The sequence below is a fragment of the Neolamprologus multifasciatus genome, chromosome 9, assembly GCF_963576455.1.
Source record: "Neolamprologus multifasciatus chromosome 9, fNeoMul1.2, whole genome shotgun sequence".
NCBI classification, from domain to species: Eukaryota; Metazoa; Chordata; class Actinopteri; order Cichliformes; family Cichlidae; genus Neolamprologus; species Neolamprologus multifasciatus.
In genome coordinates, this window is record NC_140447.1 from 30231786 (window position 1) to 30249347 (window position 17562).

A 17562-nucleotide genomic window follows, 5' to 3' on the forward strand; every position below is an offset into this window, starting at 1 on the left:
CCCACTTTGCACCAGAAAGAGGAAACCAGCGGCTGAACAACAGCAGCACGTTTAAGCTTGATAAGATGTTGTTAGAATTTATTTAATATTACTTTCTACACCAGGATCTTTTTCTACGCAGCTGACAGCTGGTAACTGTGCAGGGGTGGATCTAGCAAAGTTTAGCCAGGGGGGCCGATAGGGCATGAACAGGGAAAAGGGGGCACAAAGACATACTTTTCTTTCTTATTCTCATTTAAAATGTCTAGCCTTTAATAAATAATTATCTGAATCTTACACCCAAAGTTTTAATCTTATGTAAAATTACATTACTTAACATTACTGTATATAGTAACTGTTAAGTCTAATATACCCTAGTAAGCTATAGTACTTTTTCCTTTGGGAACCATCTGTGAATTCTGCAATTCTGTTGAAGAAAGATGTTGAATCTATTTAATTATTCTTGAAAAATAATTTATTTCTGTGCATTTTTTTTCACACTGCATCAAATTAAAGTTGATTACATCGATTAAGCATCATGAGGTGGAGGGTGGGGGGTTGTTCCCTTTTTTTTTTTGCTGGGAGTTTGCAACCCTATTAGTTAGGTTGCTTGATATTTCCGCTAAGTACTCTTTAAAATACCAGAATAGGGAGGATGGAGCAGGTTTAAGTTTATTAGATTGATCAGTGTTGCTGAACTATGAAATATTTTGGGTGCAGTGTGTTTTTTACATACAGGTATAACAGAATAGCTTTAGTGTTGTTATTTATTTTTTGTTGTTTTTTTTTTTTACTTGAGCATGAACTTATACAAAAAGCAGCAAGATATTAAAAAAATAGTTTTATTGATTAAAAACACACTATATCGGATTCATATCGGTATCGGCAGATATCCAAATTTATGATATCGGTATTGGACATAAAAAAGTGGTATCGTGCCGTCTCTATTTATAACTCTCCCAATTCGAATGCATGTCCAGCTGCAGCAGGACAAACAAGTCTATGTTGTGACTCCTCTGTCAGTCAGCTGTTTACCTCGGCTCCACGTCGATTCACTCTGGAGAAAGCTGTCCAGTGACACAGATATCAAGGTGAGCTGGTGAGGATATCCTGCATGTTTCTGTCGTTAAGTGCTGCTGTTAGTCAGCATTAGTACAACAGTCTGTAAAGTGGATGTAACTTTGTTGGATTCTGAGACTTGGATAACAAACTCGTATGATGTGAGAATGTACTTTACCTTTAAAAAAACTGTTTAAGTGTGATTTTTAGGACACTTCAGTCCTACATTACCTGTCATAATGTTAGTTTATAACCAGCTCTGCTCAGGAAACGGTTAAACAAGAGCTGGCAGGTAGGCAGAGGTGGGTAGTAACGAGTTACATTTACTCCGTTACATTTACTTGAGTAACTACTTTTCACTTTTACTTGAGTAATAATATTTTAAAGTAATGCTACTCTTACTTGAGTACAATTTTTGGATACTCGACCCACCTCTGCAGGTAGGTCCACAAACTTTCCAAGTTAAAACGCTGCGCTCTCTTGTTTTTTGATTAGAGTGAAGATTTAAGATCGAGTGGATCCCGTGGGGTTTCCTGAGTTTTAAGCACTCTTTACTTTAGGATTGAGGGTTAATCCCTGAGATCAGTGAAGGCAGAGACACTGACTCTGTGGAACATGGTGCAAACTGTCACATGCACTGCTGTCTGAAAACAACACAGGGCTGCATTACATCCTGCATCACCTCGATCAAGCCAGGACGTATGACAGCATCATAATCTCAGACATCCACCACCTCAAGCTCACCCAGCTTACTGTGCCTCCACCTGTCAGTGGATCACTATCTTCCTGATAGACGGGCAGCAGCAGGTGAGGCTGAAGCGCATCACATCCCACACATGGACCATTAACACCGGCCTCCCACAGGGGTGCACTCTCTCCCCGCTGCTCTTCTCCCTCTACACTAATGTTACAGCAGAATCATCTGCGAAACCATCAACGGCACCATCGTCATGGTTCTGATCTAGGATGATGATGAGGATGCCTGCAGACAGGAGGTGGACCAGCTGGTGCAGTCAGAAGCACCTGGAGCTGAACCCGCTGTGGACTTGGAGAACCTGCTCGCTTCCATATTTTTTTAAAACAAACCCGTAATTTTTCCCCCCACACACTTTATTTTGTACCAGCTATACCACAAACATTTTTGACGTATGTGGAAAACTTGCTGGAACTAAAACACAAGAAGAGATGACGTTTCTGGACTGGACTGTGTCAGCCCTTTAACGCCTAAAGTGGAATGTTTATTAAACCACCAGACAGATATAACAGTCATGATGTAATGTGATGTATCAAATGTGATACACTAAGTATTACAGGGTTGAAAAAATAAAGTCTCAGTTCTTCACTTAGATATACATCATGACAGAAATCTTTATTGGCTTGCGACCACTGTTTTTTAATTAAGACATTTACAGAAATTCACATTTTCATTCCAATCAACTGTGCAAATATCAGCAAATTACAAACATCGAAAAGGCGTTTTTGAATTTTTTTAAATGGGAAACATTTCAGTGTTAAACATTAGGCCAGAAAACGTCAGCCCTTCGTCAGAGCGTGACGTCCCCCCGCTCTATAGAGGTCTGCATCAGCAGTTTACATGCTGAACCTGATCTGTGTTCAGCTGTGTTGTGATCATAGTGATCATAATACTGTCAGAGTATTGGCCAAAAATGTTTTCTAGACTAAACAACATAAAAAACTAAGCGCTGAAAACTAATAATTAACATTATTTTAGCTGTTAGCTCACACACACAAACTAACAGCTAAACCGACAGTTGGTCACATTTTCACTGGGATGTTTTCACTTCAGGTAAGAATAAAACTGGAGACAATTCTTGAAAGAAAAGCAATAAATTGAAGCATAAACACATTCAGCACATCCTTTAAACACAACAGATTGTCAAAGGCAAGACTGCTGATTTACAAACGTTGTTTTCAAAAGTTCTCAGTGATGGTCCTTCATCAAACATCTTTGAACAGACAAGATGCTTATGGTCCATTTCCCCACCTCTAATAATACTGATACAGCATGTTTATCACTTGTTTCGTGGACTAAACAAGTACAAGTGAGTCAAGTTGAACTAGTTCTTGTAATTAAGACCTTGTCCACCAGGGGTCAGCATTTTTCAAATCACAGCAGCGTCTGATCTGAGCTGACTGCATACAGAGACCGTTGGTGAAAACAGCCTAATGGTTAACTCTACGTCACTATGTTTTTACTTTGTTCTTCATCAGGTAGTAAAATAAGGTTCCTCTTTGTTGTGACTCTGAACAAAACAGAGTCCATCCTGGTTTGTGATGACCAGATATGGGCAGTAACGCGTTACTTGTAACGTGTTACTGTAATCCGATTACTTTTTTCAAGTAACGAGTAAAGTAAGGGATTACTATTGCAAAAACGTAATTAGATCACCGTTACTTTCCCGTAGGAACGCTGCGTTACTGCGTTACTGCGTTACTAAAACCGTGATTTTTTGCGAGAATGTCTCATGACAGTGACGTAAGCGAGTGCGACGTTCGTGACAACAGCTGTGTGCAGATCAACAATGGATCATATATCGAGTGCAGAGAGAGTATGAGCGTGCAGCGTTTAAAGCGTGGAAGTACTGACCTTACTTTGAGTTTGATTCCATAAAAAGTGACAAAAACATTAGTGTCCGTTGTGCGTGGGAAGAAAACTTCTTTTTACAGCGAAAAAAACCCCTAAACTTCCGAGCAAGCACCGAGTAGCTACGACGTAATGGGAAACTCACAGAGAAACTCGCGGATTCTTCCACTGACCGCTGCACACCTGCACCAGGGTAAACCTCCGCCTACCCCACTCCTGCTTTACAGGTGAAAATAGAGCAACAGGACCGCTAGTCTTTGACTTTATTTATTTTCTGCTGTGTTTTACTTGCATCTATTTGAAAGAGTGAGTGTAAACACAAAAAATATTTTATATGTGCTGGAATGTGCAGAAAATAGGTTTAAATGTTAAACTAATTTCTTCCAGTCAGAGAATGTTGCAGATAATTAAATTTTTGCTTGATGCATAAAGTTAAAAGATTAAAACTAATAAAACAAGTTTTAAAAAGAGACTTTTCCATTTGATTACATTTTGTATGATGGATTATGCAGAAAAAGTAGAATTGGGCTGAAAGATCTATCACTTTATCACCTATTCAGGTTGTAAATCGTGTTTTTAAAAAGTAACTAAGTATCTAAGTAATTAATTACTTTTGAAAATAAGTAATCAGTAAAGTAATGGGATTACTTTTTTGGGGAAGTAATCAGTAATTAGTTACTGATTACTTTTTTCAACTAACTTGACCAACACTGGTGACGACGATACAAAGGCCGCGTGTCTGTAGCGCGTTAGCAGCAGTGGGTAGCTGTATATTGTAATACACAGAAAAAGAAGGCTCATGTGATTATTGCTGTTCTATCTAACTGTCCTGCAGATGATTGAATCCTTTCTTAACTTCCTGATTATTAAATTTAGTACAATTAATGAAGCAATGTAATATTACATGTTTAAAATCAGAAAACAAAGGTTAACTATGTATTAGAGACGTTGGCAATGATGAGGTGAACTCAGCTGATGCCATGAACAAAGGTTATAGATGAGCCTCGGCTTCATTACACGGTCACCTGCAAAATAAAAAGTCAGTAAGACACCGATTCGTCCTCAGAATAAGAAGGTCAGAAAGTCATTCATGTCTAATCTACAGTAGCTGTTACATCATATCAAGTAGAAAAATTATTTAGATTTTTTAAAATCTATTTATAGGATCCGTTAGTTTAGTATTAATTTTTCTGTATCCACAATGAATTATTTCCTGTTTCATTAAGTTGTTTGTTTCTTGTTATATTTGTTATACATTTTTATTGTTTTTGTACTTCACTGATGTTTTTGGTGCTTTCTTTTCACCCTATTGTAAAAAACCCTGAGAGTTTCATTGTCTTGATGCATGCTCAATCATCCAGGTAAGTAAATCTCCAAAAGTTGATTCTGCACGTAGCATTTTGTGGGAGCAGACGTGCACCGTAAACCTACACATATGGATCAGTATTTAAGGTTTGACTCTCATCGTCCACTGGAGCACAAACTGGGCGTCATCAGGACGCTACAACACAGAGCGAACACCATCCCCACAGACACAGCAGCCAGGGAGGCAGAAGAAAGCACATAAAGAAGGCCCTGAGTAGATGTGGTTATCCCAGCTGGACTTTTGTCAAAGCTGGGAAGGCGCCAAAACCCCCCCCAGAGAATGACAACCGCTGCCTAAGCAAAAACTTGTAGTGATCCCATATGTGTCAGGAGTATCGGAGTAGTTGAGGCGCATTTTTTCTAAACACCGTGTCTCTGTGGCTTTTAAATCCCAAAACACGCTGCACCAAAAATTGATGGACAGAGTAACATAGTTCCTGAGTTCCTTCATCTAAACTCTGATTAAGATTAAGGAACTGACCTTACAGCCCATTGTTCCTTCAGTGGGCTGGTTTCAGTCATTATGCAAATGGACTGTTTATAAGATTGAAACCTGCAGTCAGCTGAGACTGAAGAAGTCACTTGGATGAGTCCCACAAAACGCTACGTCCAGATGAACAGAATCAACTTTTGGAGATTTCTCTGAGATCTTTTCTTTTCTTTTTTACTTGAACAAAAGTACCAGCTGTTCAATATTTATCAGCTCAAACTGTGACATGAACAGATTAGTTTCCCTCATGATGGCAGAACGATGCAGCACAAACAAACGCCATCACACTCTATGGTGTGTAGACACTGCAGTGATTCAACCCTGGACTATAAACAACTCAAAGTCAAACAAAGTAATCAAAGTGTAGCACAGACCTCCTGATGGAGATTAGGGCAGCGATCGACAGGCCGATCAATACCAGTCCACACATAACAGCTGCAGTAATGACTGCAGTGTTAGAGCGAGCCCCTGTGGAAAAATGTGTAATGAAAGTAGAGTTAAAGACTGTACATGATCTTTATAAGTACAAACACAGCTGACTTAATACTTCATATTTGCTGGTTTGCGCACCAGAATATTACTGTAATCCTGACAGGCTTGTTTTACTGCTGAATTATTCAAAAACTGAAGTGCATGATGACTAAGTGACAGTAAAACTTGCTGCTGCATCAGGATTAGTTATGTTTTCTATTTTGGTTCAACTGACAGATTCACTTCCTCAATAAGCTTCAACTCGTTAACTGAACCATGAAGAGAGAAACCTGTAAAAAAGAAAAAGGTCCATTTCCCCTCCAATTGTTCTCCTCACAGTCGCTCACATGTCTTATTTTAGGAAATTATGAGTAAAGCTCACGTGCAGTAATAACACGAGGTCATAGCTGCAGAAACACTGATAGGTTCGCTTCTGATACGGTTACACTGAATCTTTACTTTTACGTTATTGGTCTGTGTAGTTATGTTTCAACAGCAAACATCTGATGAGTAGAATAAGTCTTTGTCTGGCTGAATGTCCCCACTTTACAAATGCAATAATAAAAGCTCTGCACGGCTACACATTTAGTCAGGACTCTACAGGTAAGAAGTTATTTGTTATGAGAAGTTGAGATTTTGGGTCATGTTGTTTCACTTTTTAAACCAATGCAAAGAAAATGTCCAAAATACACATTTAGTAGTTTATTTTATGCTTTTGTCCAATTATCCAAATTTATTTGCATTTTGCGATTGAAAACTGATTAATTATATCAATGGTAAATGGCCTGTATTTGTATAGCGCTTTTCTAGTCCCTAAGGACCCCAAAGCGCTTTACACAACCTGTCATCCACCCATTCACGCACTGGTGATGGCAAGCTACATTGTAGCCACAGTCACCCTGGGGCGCACTGACAGAGGCGAGGCTGCCGGACACTGGCACCACCAGGCCCTCTGACCACCACCAGTAGGCGGTAAGTGAAGTGTCTTGCCCAAGGACACAACGACCAAGACTGTCCAAGCCGGGGCTGGAACCGACAACCTTCCGATTACAAGGCGAACTCCCAAATCTTGAGCCATGATCGCCCCAATCATTAATTAATTTCTTTAGAAATCTGGCTTTATCTGGTCATCAGCCGGGCAAGTTTCTCCCTGCAGTGTTTTATATCAGCTCGATCTTACCTTCAGTTATTCTCAGGTGGATGTGGGTAATGTGCGTCTCCTCAGCATTACTGAGCTTACAGGTGTACATCCCCTCCTGCTTTGTGGATAAGTCCTTTAGCATGAGGCTGCCTGACTTGGACACATTCTCCACCTTCTGCCTCCACCCGTCTGACACCCAGTAGGTGACATCGGTCCAGGACTGGCTCAGGACGGTCTGAGTGTGGTTGAATCTCCAGAGGAGGGTGAAGTTGGTGAGTGAAGTGTTTGAGGGGGTGCAGGGGATTGTCACACCAGTGCTGGGACCATCGATATCAGCTGAAGGCATACAATGTAAATGATTAACAACAATATTAAAAACTACAGTCTTGGGAAATTACTAAGAGGTCCACGCAGCCCCAAGCAACACCGAGCCGAGGCGAGCACTCCCACACAGAGCATCATGTATCCATGGTAACCACATAGTGAACCCTCACCAGCCAAAAGACCCCAGCAAAGAGTGTTGTCCAGCACTCATCAGTGATGTGATATTTGCTTGAGTTTTCAGGTTCTGTTGCCACAGCATCTTACTGGACAATGCAGAGAAGACAGAACGCAATTGGACGAGAAGCGAAACTTAAACTCACCGACAAAAGTTAAGGATACAAAGTTTGTGTTTGGTGATTTTAATTCTGTAACTAAAAGCAGGAAAATGGTAAAGAAGAGGAGTCCTGACTCTGAGGGACTCTCAGACAGCCATCAATTCGTAGACATGACATGTCATCACACACCCACTGTTGTGCTTCACTTCTAGAACAAAAGTCAATATCCTCAGATATTTGCAACAGGATATCAGACTGATCCATGCTGCACTGTTCCTCCTGAAGCTTTGAGTCTTCCTAAAAGTATCGTAGCATGGACCTTCCCAGGATGTCTGAGAAATGTGAACCCTCTGGTTCCTCTGTGGATCCAGAGCACCAATCCGAAGGAGCTGTCCCCAAACCCCCACTGATGTCACCCAGGAGAAGCCTACAAGACCCAAAGCCTAAAAGAACTTGGGTTGAATTTCATCCACCTCTGTGCACCAACCACCTAACAGCTTAATAAATCCCTCAGTGACCTCTGCCCCGCTGGCAGGCCAATCTTCCTTGCACTGCCCATGTTCTCACTGAGCTCATATATACCCCTGCAGCTGAGCCCCAAACCGCACCCCTCCACATACTGATATATGTATGTATGTTATTACTGATATTTAAAGAAATTCACGCATTTTCTTACAGTGTTTTGATGAGAGAGAGCTCAACAGTTTTTTCTTCTTTTTTGCATAAAGTCCGCCTTTAACTTTTCTGCTTTTTGATCATTCTGGTGCACCTTGTTCATCTTGACACATTTTAAAGCTCCACAGTCTTTGTGTGGATGCTGCATTTTATCTGAAAGTGCAAGGTGACGAAGATACATCACAGATAGAGATTTCCTTGCATTGTTTCATCAGGATAGATAAACAGGTTTTGTGTTTTTTGTTTGTTTGCTTTAATTTTACAGAAAACATATTTAATGCAGTTTTCCTTCATATTTTCCCCCAGTTATCTACGTCCCATCTGCAGTTCTCCTAGTTTGGTTGAAATACTCACATAGTCTCTGCAGAGTGGCTCTCCTCCTGTTCCTGCGAGCGCTGATGGTGCAGATAAAGAGCAGGTCATAAACACTGGCTGAAAGCATCTGAGAGCTGCTGATGTTGTAAAGCAGCTGCTCAGTCCGCTCGACTGTGGTGGTGTTAGTGAAGGTGATGTTGGATGGAGGGCTGGTGGACCAGGTGAGCTGAGGTTCAGGGTAGATCCCCTCTGACCTGCAGCTGATCCTGTTTTCAACCTGATTAATTTTGACCTTATTAACTGGAGCTGCAACAAAGGAAAATCACGGATCAAAAACTCATCATTAATCTGATGAAATCCATTCATCTGACAGTGCACGGAGAACTGAGCTGATCTTTACTGCAAGTTTCTCCTACCGTCCACTTTTAGGTTGACAAATGACTCCTGGTTTCCCTTGATGGTGCTGGTGTGGCACTTATATCTGCCCTCATCCTGAACCTCCACACTTGTCAGCTGGAGTGAGGCATTTCCACTGGAGATCTGGTCCTTGAACAGTGAAGTCCTGTTTCTGTAGTACTGGTCCTGGTTTCCAAGCTGGTCTCTGCTGTAGTAGAATGAGTGGACATGAAGGTCTCTTGGTGTCTTAAACCAGTGGATGACGATTTCATTCCCAATCTTGAAACTGCACGGTAAGAAGCATCTCTCCATAAAAACACAGGACACCTCAGTATCTGAAACATCAGAACAGACAAACAGTAAAACTAAACACATACAGTGGCTTGCAAAAGTATTCGTCCCCTTGAACTTTTACACATTTTGTCACATTACAGCCACAAACATGAATCAATTTTATTGGAATTCCACGTGAAAGACCAACACAAAGTGGTGAATACGTGAGAAGTGGAACGAAAATCATACATGATTCCAAACATTTTTTACAAATAAATAACTGCAAAGTGGGGTGTGTGTAATTATTCAGCCCCCTTTGGTCTGAGTGCAGTCAGTTGCCCATAGACGTTGCCTGATGAGTGCTAATGACTAAATAGAGTGCACCTGTGTGTAATCTAATGTCAGTACAAATACAGCTGCTCTGTGACGGCCTCAGAGGTTGTCTAACAGAATATTGGGAGCAATGACACCATGAAGTCCAAAGAACACACCAGACAGGTCAGGGATAAAGTTATTGAGAAATTTAAAGCAGGCTTAGGCTACAAAAAGATTTCCCAAGCCTTGAACATCCCACAGAGCTCTGTTCAAGCGATCATTCAGAAATGGAAGGAGTATGGCACAACTGTAAACCTACCAAGACAAGGCCGTCCACCTAAACTCACAGGCCGAACAAGGAGAGCGCTGATCAGAAATGCAGCCAAGAGGCCCATGGTGACTCTGGACGAGCTGCAGAGATCTACAGCTCAGGTGGGGCAATCTGTCCATAGGACAACTATTACTTGCACAAAGTTGGCCTTTATGGAACAGTGGCAAGAAGAAAGCCATTGTTAACAGAAAACCATAAGAAGACCCGTTTGCAGTTTGCCACAAGCCATGTGGGAGACACAGCAAACATGTGGAAGAAGCTGCTCTGGTCAGATGAGACCAAAATGGAACTTTTTGGCCAAAATGCAAAACGCTATGTGTGGCGGAAAACTAACACTGCACATCACTCTGAACACACCATCCCCACTGTCAAATATGGTGGTGGCAGCATCATGCTCTGGGGGTGCTTCTCTTCAGCAGGGACAGGGAAGCTGGTCAGAGTTGATGGGAAGATGGATGGAGCCAAATACAGGGCAATCTTGGAAGAAAACCTCTTGGAGTCTGCAAAAGACTTGAGTCTGGGGCAGAAGTTCACCTTCCAGCAGGACAACGACCCCAAACATAAAGCCAGGGCAACAATGGGATGGTTTAAAACAAAACATATCCATGTGTTAGAACGGCCCAGTCAAAGTCCAGATCTAAATCCAATCGAGAATCTGTGGCAAGATCTGAAAACTGCTGTTCACAAACGCTGTCCATCTAATCTGACTGAGCTGGAGCTGTTTTGCAAAGAAGAATGGGCAAAGATTTCAGTCTCTAGATGTGCAAAGCTGGTAGAGACAGACCCTAAATGACTGGCAGCTGTAATTGCAGCAAAAGGTGGTTCTACAAAGTATTGACTCAGGGGGCTGAATAATTACACACACCCCACTTTTCAGTTATTTATTTGTAAAAAATGTTTGGAATCATGTATGATTTTTGTTCCACTTCTCACGTGTTCACCACTTTGTGTTGGTCTTTCACGTGGAATTCCAATAAAATTGATTCATGTTTGCAGCTGTAATGTGACAAAATGTGGAAAAGTTCAATGGGGCCGAAAGCTTTTGCCACTATTAAAAGCCTCCAGAAGTGAAGTCGGAGTAGAAATCTTACAGTTCTATTGTGAAGGTGGAGAAGAATGAACATCCGCCATGTGCCATGTCTCAGTATGACAGTGGATCCAAACTTACTGCCAAACTGCACCTGAGCCTGAACCTCAACGTTATTAAAGCAGAAAACTTGACAGAAAACAGAACAAAAGGCAACCAACATCCAAACAAGAGCTTTAAATCTACTTCAAGAAGCCTGGTGAAATATTCCTGAAGACTACTTTAAAATATTAGAAATAAGCTTGCCTAAGAGTTCAGCTGTGCTGAAGAATAAATATCGTCAAACCAAATATTGACTTTCAAGCATGTTACAGTTGTGTAAATGCCGATTTTGCCCTATATGCTGTATTTCCATGAATGTTTGCAAATTCCTCAATTTTTCTAGTGAATTATAAAAACATGAGTGGTGGCTCAAAACTTTTACACAGCACTGTATACGTAACAGCTGCAGCATTTCTTCCTGCAAAGTTTACATGTTGTAACTTCGTACTGTTACTAGAGGAGAGCTTAAAATTGTGTTGGACAGCCATTATTTCTGTCTTAATGGACAACTCCCACTAGGGTTTAAATAGTGGGAGTTTTACCTGAGGCACCGACCAGAGGGCAGCAGTCAAACTGGTGGTGGACGGGGTGCGAGAGGTCACCTGAGGTGGTCCTGCTTTTTCTGAGACAGGAGGATCTGGCCATGGCCTCCAGGGGCCGCAGAGGGCAGCCAGTGATTTTTGGGCAGTGTTAATTACCCTCTGAGCAGCCTGTTCTCAGTCGTGGCCCCTGCACATCTAGCTCCAAACACCCAGGCAGGAGGAGAGCACGCTCTCCACTGAGGAGCGGTAGAAGGCCAGCAGCAGCTTCTGGTCCAGGTTGTGCTTCCCCATCACACAGAAGAAGTGCAGCTGCTGCTGGGCCTTCTTAACCATGAGGTTGGTGTTGGGGTTCCAGGTGAGATTAGCGGAGATGTGGGTTCCCAAAAACCTGAAGGTGGAGACAGATTCCACCCGTTTACAATGAAAGGGGAGGGGAGTGAACCTGTCTGTCCTGAAGTCCATTAAGAGTCCTTTGGACGTTCAGCTTCGAGTTATTTTCTGACCAACAGTGGAACTAGTTCTCTAGAACTAGAACTTTTTGACTGTAGGTCTCAGACATTATTAACATTGTGTCTAACCCTGAGTGTGAGCTTATTATTACAGCCTGTACTCTTTTAACTATTGTAGATCTTTAGCTATGTTGTGTTTCGATATGCTGTATTTTTACAACCTAAATGACAGAATTTAGACTTCTGTTTAGAATTTAATATTTTGTAAGTAAAACAGGGCGGACTGATTGGAAAGTAAACTGAAATGTTTAAACTTCTTAGAATGAGGTTTTCAGAAGAGGAAGGGAAAAAGGAAGTAACATTGATACTTGATCTTCGCAAATATTCAGACCCACTAAAGACTGATTATATTTACATGATTAACAGGCACAGTGATGCATGTCTCCTCTGCTCTAAGCCCCAATAACCAAACTACAGTTTCCTCTAATAATCAAAGTTAACTATGGAGCCCATTCACTGATGTGCCGTCCAGACTCGTGTAACTGGCTTTGGCTACAAATAAAAACCGAGATGTGCTTTTGCTGCTGTCCCATTGTAGTCGCTCAGGAAGAGGACGTCTCCCACCCAGCCCGACCGTTAACTTCTCCACTTTAAAAGCATTTCCAGTCCCACTGATAAATACGACGCATTACCCAAATCCTGACTGCGACATCATGTCTACGTTTAGGTTTTTGTTCAGCCTGCTGAGATTTTCAGGGCTTTCCCTCCGTCGCAGGAAATCCCGTGTAGTCGGACTGAGTTCGTTTCCTGATTTTTAATTTTTTTAATTATAAAGTTTATGCATCTTTTGAAGAACACAGACGTCAAAAACATTTGTTGGATAGACCTGAGTGTGAGCTTATTATTACAGCCTGTACTCTGTTAAGATGGTTATTGTAGATCTTTATTTTCGTTACTTCTGAGCAAAAGTTCGTTGGTTCAGTTCCAGCCAGGGATAATAAATAAATAGATAAATGAACAAACCCCGCCTTGTCACGAGGGAGCAGTAAGTGCCATTACGAAACGTCCAAAGAAGTCCAAAGAGTCGCAGAGCCAAAGCGTAAAAACTGAATACAGTGAAAAGTTTCGACCAAGTTTCCTAAAATGTTTTTTACAAACGCTCTGATCAACTGACAGCAAACATCTCACTCACCTCCATCTACAATCGTCAGAAAGATCCAGATCAACAAATACGAGCTCCGTTTACCCACCATTACTGTTACATTCTCCGCTGTGTCCCGCCTCCTCCTCACCGCAGGGACCTACTGTCCACAGTTTGAATAAACGCTTTTACATGAGGTGGATAAAGTCAAACACAAAGCTCCCTGTAGTCAAAGTTTTTTTCATTAACGTTTTCATTAAAATCATAAAAGTTATGGTGCAGTGAGTTTTTTTATGTTTTATGTTATTTTATATTTTGTTGATTTAAAGTCTCACACACAACCCGTTTTTAAACTCTAAAAAAAAGAGAAAAGAAGAGGAGGAGTGTAGCGACTTCCACTGAGCCTGCCTATTTGCCTGTCAACTTTACGCAATAATGCCAGAGGTGGAATTGCTCGCTTGTTTATTAAAGTGCTTGAAAAGTTTACAGAGCAATGTGATCGGCTCGCGATTCAAACTCTTAAAACATCACAGGCTCTAATGCAACAAGGGGAAACTCGTTGTGCTGCGGTCAACAAAAACTACGGCTACCCAGCCCTCCTCTCTGTCAAAATCAAACCAGTGAAAGACAGACTGACAACGCCCTCTTAATGTAGCCGCTAGGACCCACGTGACTCCCATTACACATCACCATAGCAACCAAACAAATGAAAACCCAGTGATCATTAAAATTCAATACATTTAATTATGACTCCTACAAGGAGAAACAAGCAAAAGATACAGGTAAGCAGATGTGTGATTGGATAATGGCAGGTCATGTATCCTAAAACATTAAGAATCAGGATACTTTCTTAATCCCTAAGGAAATTATGTGGGTTACAGTTCCTCCAAGAAGAAATGGTAAAAATAGTAACAGTAACAAACTAAACTCCAAACAATATATACAATAATATAATATTAATTAATCAGTGTCAATTGTTGATTTGTCCTGTTCTCATTGTATGACGAATTATGATGTCTGTTTAGTAGCCGTTTGCATACAACGTTTGCATACTATGCATACGCTGTCTCTCTCTTCATGTGTGTGTGTGTGTGTGTGTGTGGGGGGGGGGGCGCCAGAGGGGGTGTTTTTTTTTAAAATTAATATGTGTTTTATTATTTTGAAATCAAGCATCTAGGAAGACTGTTCTAGGCAGTCCTGGATTTTATTATAAAGGACTGCCAACCCCTTAGTGTTGTGGAGAGTGTTGGAGAGAAAAATTCCAAGATCAGAGGATCGTTTAACGTACTGGGGGAAAGGAAGACATCTTATCAGAACCTTTCCCACCTGGCTTTACAGCTTTTGTGTACCCCAGCTTCATCTGTGCCTGTGAGTTTTCCAAAGCTGGGGAAATGGTGTAAAAAATGCAATAGACTGAATGCAAAAACATTAGATTAACTTATTTTTCTGAATAGAAATTTATAATAAACTCTGAGTCAAATGGGTAATATTACATTCACAATACTTTCATTTTAATTTTCACTTAATGTCATTCACAATATATTTGTAGAGTATAAAATAAAGATGTGTAAAATATTTGTATGTAAAAGATATAAAATGATTCCATGGAAAGTACAACACCTTACAGTGTACAAGTATGACTTGGTCATTGAATCAGTGTCTGTTGTGAGTCTCAAGTAAGTTGCCTGCAATGATATTTAAGATCCAGCAGGTGTCAGCATGGATACAGTTTGTGCTGAAACGCTTCACGAGGCCTCATCTACCCATCGCTACACGACACCGAACATGACCATATTCAGTCATAGTCCCCTGACCTGTAAAGCATCATCGATGCAAGCAGCATGTAAATTCAAAAGAGGGCATAATATCATTTTACCTCTTTTCTTCGTCCAGTGCAGAACCACACCAGCTGCTGTCGCTAATAATGCAATGACCAAAATGTGCTTTTGGTATATAGGTTTTGCCTTCTGCACTTAAGATGCGTTTAGATGAGGCCTGCTGGCTTTTAATTCAATAACCATTTTCTGCACAGCTGTCACATGACTACACTCAGACATCACGCAGACTTCATTACAGGGAGATAAAAGATTAAAGATCTGCTTAAATCTTCTTTGGCTCTCGGAGGAGACGGACGCACTTTTTCTCCTCTCCCTTATCTTCCCTACTTATGTCCTTGTCTAGTCTCGTGGGTTTTTTTTTGTATCGTCCCTGGAACACTCTCTCACAGTCTGTTCTCTAAAACCTAAAAGAGGAATTATGGATTTGATCAACTGGTCTCTGAATGCAATTGACACCCCTTTCTCAACGAGAAGTTTGGGCTCGGGTGAGACTGAGTGCTGAAGATATCTACTTATTCGGAACCATGACATCACGTCACTAAACCATTTCTTTATTTAACATATAAAATTTTGGTTTAACTGTTGCAGGATTTCATAACAAACAAGCTGAAAAAAACCCTGCAGAAAACATGGATTGATGCATTCAATAAAAACATGATAACAGGAAACAAGATTTTTTGATTCAAACTCCTGGAACAAAGCTAACCACTCAACATGAACACTACAGTAGAACAGTTTAAAAAGCTTAAAATGTAACGAGGCACATTTTCATTAATAGCTGCCTCATCACATCAGGAGACTCTACCTGAACTCTCTGGAGCCTGATCTCAAGGTTTAAGTCTGACCCTTGTTGAAATCTCCCAATTCTTTGAATCTTTGGGCTGAAGGAAGGACAATACTCAGTGTATAAATGCTCAATCAACAATCATTTATTTCCATACAATGAACATAAACCATCCGGATGGGGAGACATGCATGAAGAGGGTCACAGCAAAATCTCAAAATGGTGATGGGTTACACAGCTTCTTATACCCTCTACTGGCCCCCACCTAGTCGTAAAAGCCTAAACATTCACATTCTTTCTCTGTGACGGCGCCTTAAGTTATGACCTCGGCTCCCTGTCTTTCTGCCCTCTACAAAGGTGGGGGCATGGAATGTAGTCTGTTTCTTCTATTATCGGCACAAGGTCCTCTGCACACAACATTCTCTTCATGATTTAGCAGTCTGACATGTCAAGAAAACAGTGTAATACATTCACAGCAGATAAATGGCATGTCTAACAGAATCCATAGATGGTCAGATTCTTTCAACCCCAAAAATATACTGGAACATTTGTCTAACAAACTACAAAAATGGTCATGTTCTTTTAACCTAAAAATACAAGGGAAACTAAGCTACATACTTTGCACACAATCTAGACTAAGGGATATATTTATATTCTACAGCTGTTAACATGATTCAACTACCTTGACTATAGGTAAAAGATAACATACGTTTAGAATAATAATCTCACAACCTAAAAGAGGAATTATGGATTTGATCAACTGGTCTCTGAATGCAATTGACACCCCTTTCTCAACGAGAAGTCTGGGCTCGGGTGAGACTGAGTGCTGAAGATATCTACTTATTCGGAACCATGACATCACGTCACTAAGCCATTTCTTTATTTAACATATACAATTTTGGTTTAACTGTTGCAGGATATCATAACAAACAAGCTGAAAAAACCCTGCAGAAAACATTGATTGATGCATTCAATAAAAACATGATAACAGGAAACAGATTTTTTGATTCAACTGTTGGAACAAAGCTAACCACTCAACATGAACACTACAGTAGAACAGTTTAGAAAGCTTAAAATGTAACGAGGCACATTTTCATTAATAGCTGCCTCATCACATCAGGAGACTCTACCTGAACTCTCTGGAGCCTGATCTCAGGGTTTAAGTCTGACCCTGAAACCAGAAGAGGATCTTTCTGTCTCTGCAGATTCACTGTGATCCAGAGATGCCAATGATTTCAGTCCTGCATGATTAGGCTGATGTTTGCACAGAGGAGATAATTTAGTACATGTTTTTGAACATTGGTAACAGTAAAACAAGTTCCTTCATAATCATTATGCAAATTTTTACTCTGTGATTGGTACTCATGGCCATTAACCAGTGGTTGTTGATCAATGGTCAAAAGAATTTGCTTGTTAACGACCAGGAAATTGACCTCACAGCCCATTGTTCATTCATTGGACTGGTTTCAGTCGTTATGCAAATGTACTGTTTACAAGATTTACTTAAAAGAGGGAATCAACACGTAACAGGTTATTCGTAACATGGAATCGTTTGTGAGTGGAGTATGAACTGAGATTACTCAAATTCTTTCACAGATGAAGTTCTCTTTCATGTGTCTGCGTTCATGCTTAGTATGATCACATGATTGTGAAAAGGTTTTGTCA

At 40.7% G+C, this 17562-nt stretch overlaps 2 protein-coding genes across 7 annotated transcripts in view; both read right to left on the reverse strand.

Moving 5' to 3' along the window:
• Positions 1 to 521: 521 nt before the first annotated feature.
• On the reverse strand, positions 522 to 14205 carry hhla2b.2 (HERV-H LTR-associating 2b, tandem duplicate 2). Of its 2 annotated transcripts, XM_085171966.1 has the most exons (7): positions 13975 to 14205; positions 11686 to 13918; positions 9116 to 9430; positions 8739 to 9005; positions 7150 to 7446; positions 5873 to 5966; positions 522 to 4668 (listed from the first exon to the last, which is right to left on the reverse strand). In XM_085171966.1, exons 2-7 carry the CDS (start codon positions 11786 to 11788, stop codon positions 4665 to 4667), a joined length of 1080 nt encoding a protein of 359 aa, XP_085028092.1. In that variant the 5' UTR covers positions 11789 to 13918; positions 13975 to 14205; the 3' UTR covers positions 522 to 4664. The 2 variants fall into 2 exon arrangements, with proteins under 2 accessions (XP_085028092.1, XP_085028093.1); XM_085171967.1 differs by having other exon boundaries at positions 522 to 5966; positions 13327 to 13918.
• A 1227-nt stretch (positions 14206 to 15432) lies between these two features.
• Positions 15433 to 17562, reverse strand: part of LOC146511834 (uncharacterized) — a 32178-nt gene continuing 30048 nt past the window's right edge. For 4 of the 5 annotated variants that reach the window (XM_085171921.1, XM_085171917.1, XM_085171919.1 and 1 more), the window contains one exon: positions 15437 to 17562. This exon is cut by the window's right edge and continues 325 nt beyond it. The gene's annotated coding sequence lies outside the window, so the exon portion shown is untranslated. The other variant, XM_085171918.1, reaches the window with a different exon arrangement.

Excerpts from the sequence above, each read along its gene's own strand:
- hhla2b.2 (XM_085171966.1), bottom strand. The coding sequence starts at position 11,788 with ATGGCCAGATCCTCCTGTCTCAGAAAAAGCAGGACCACCTCAGGTGAC. Across the intron at positions 9,431-11,685 it reads CCCTCTGGTCGGTGCCTCAG|ATACTGAGGTGTCCTGTGTT; the intron begins GTAAAACTCCCA and ends CTGATGTTTCAG. Across the intron at positions 9,006-9,115 it reads TGTCAACCTAAAAGTGGACG|CTCCAGTTAATAAGGTCAAA; the intron begins GTAGGAGAAACT and ends CCTTTGTTGCAG.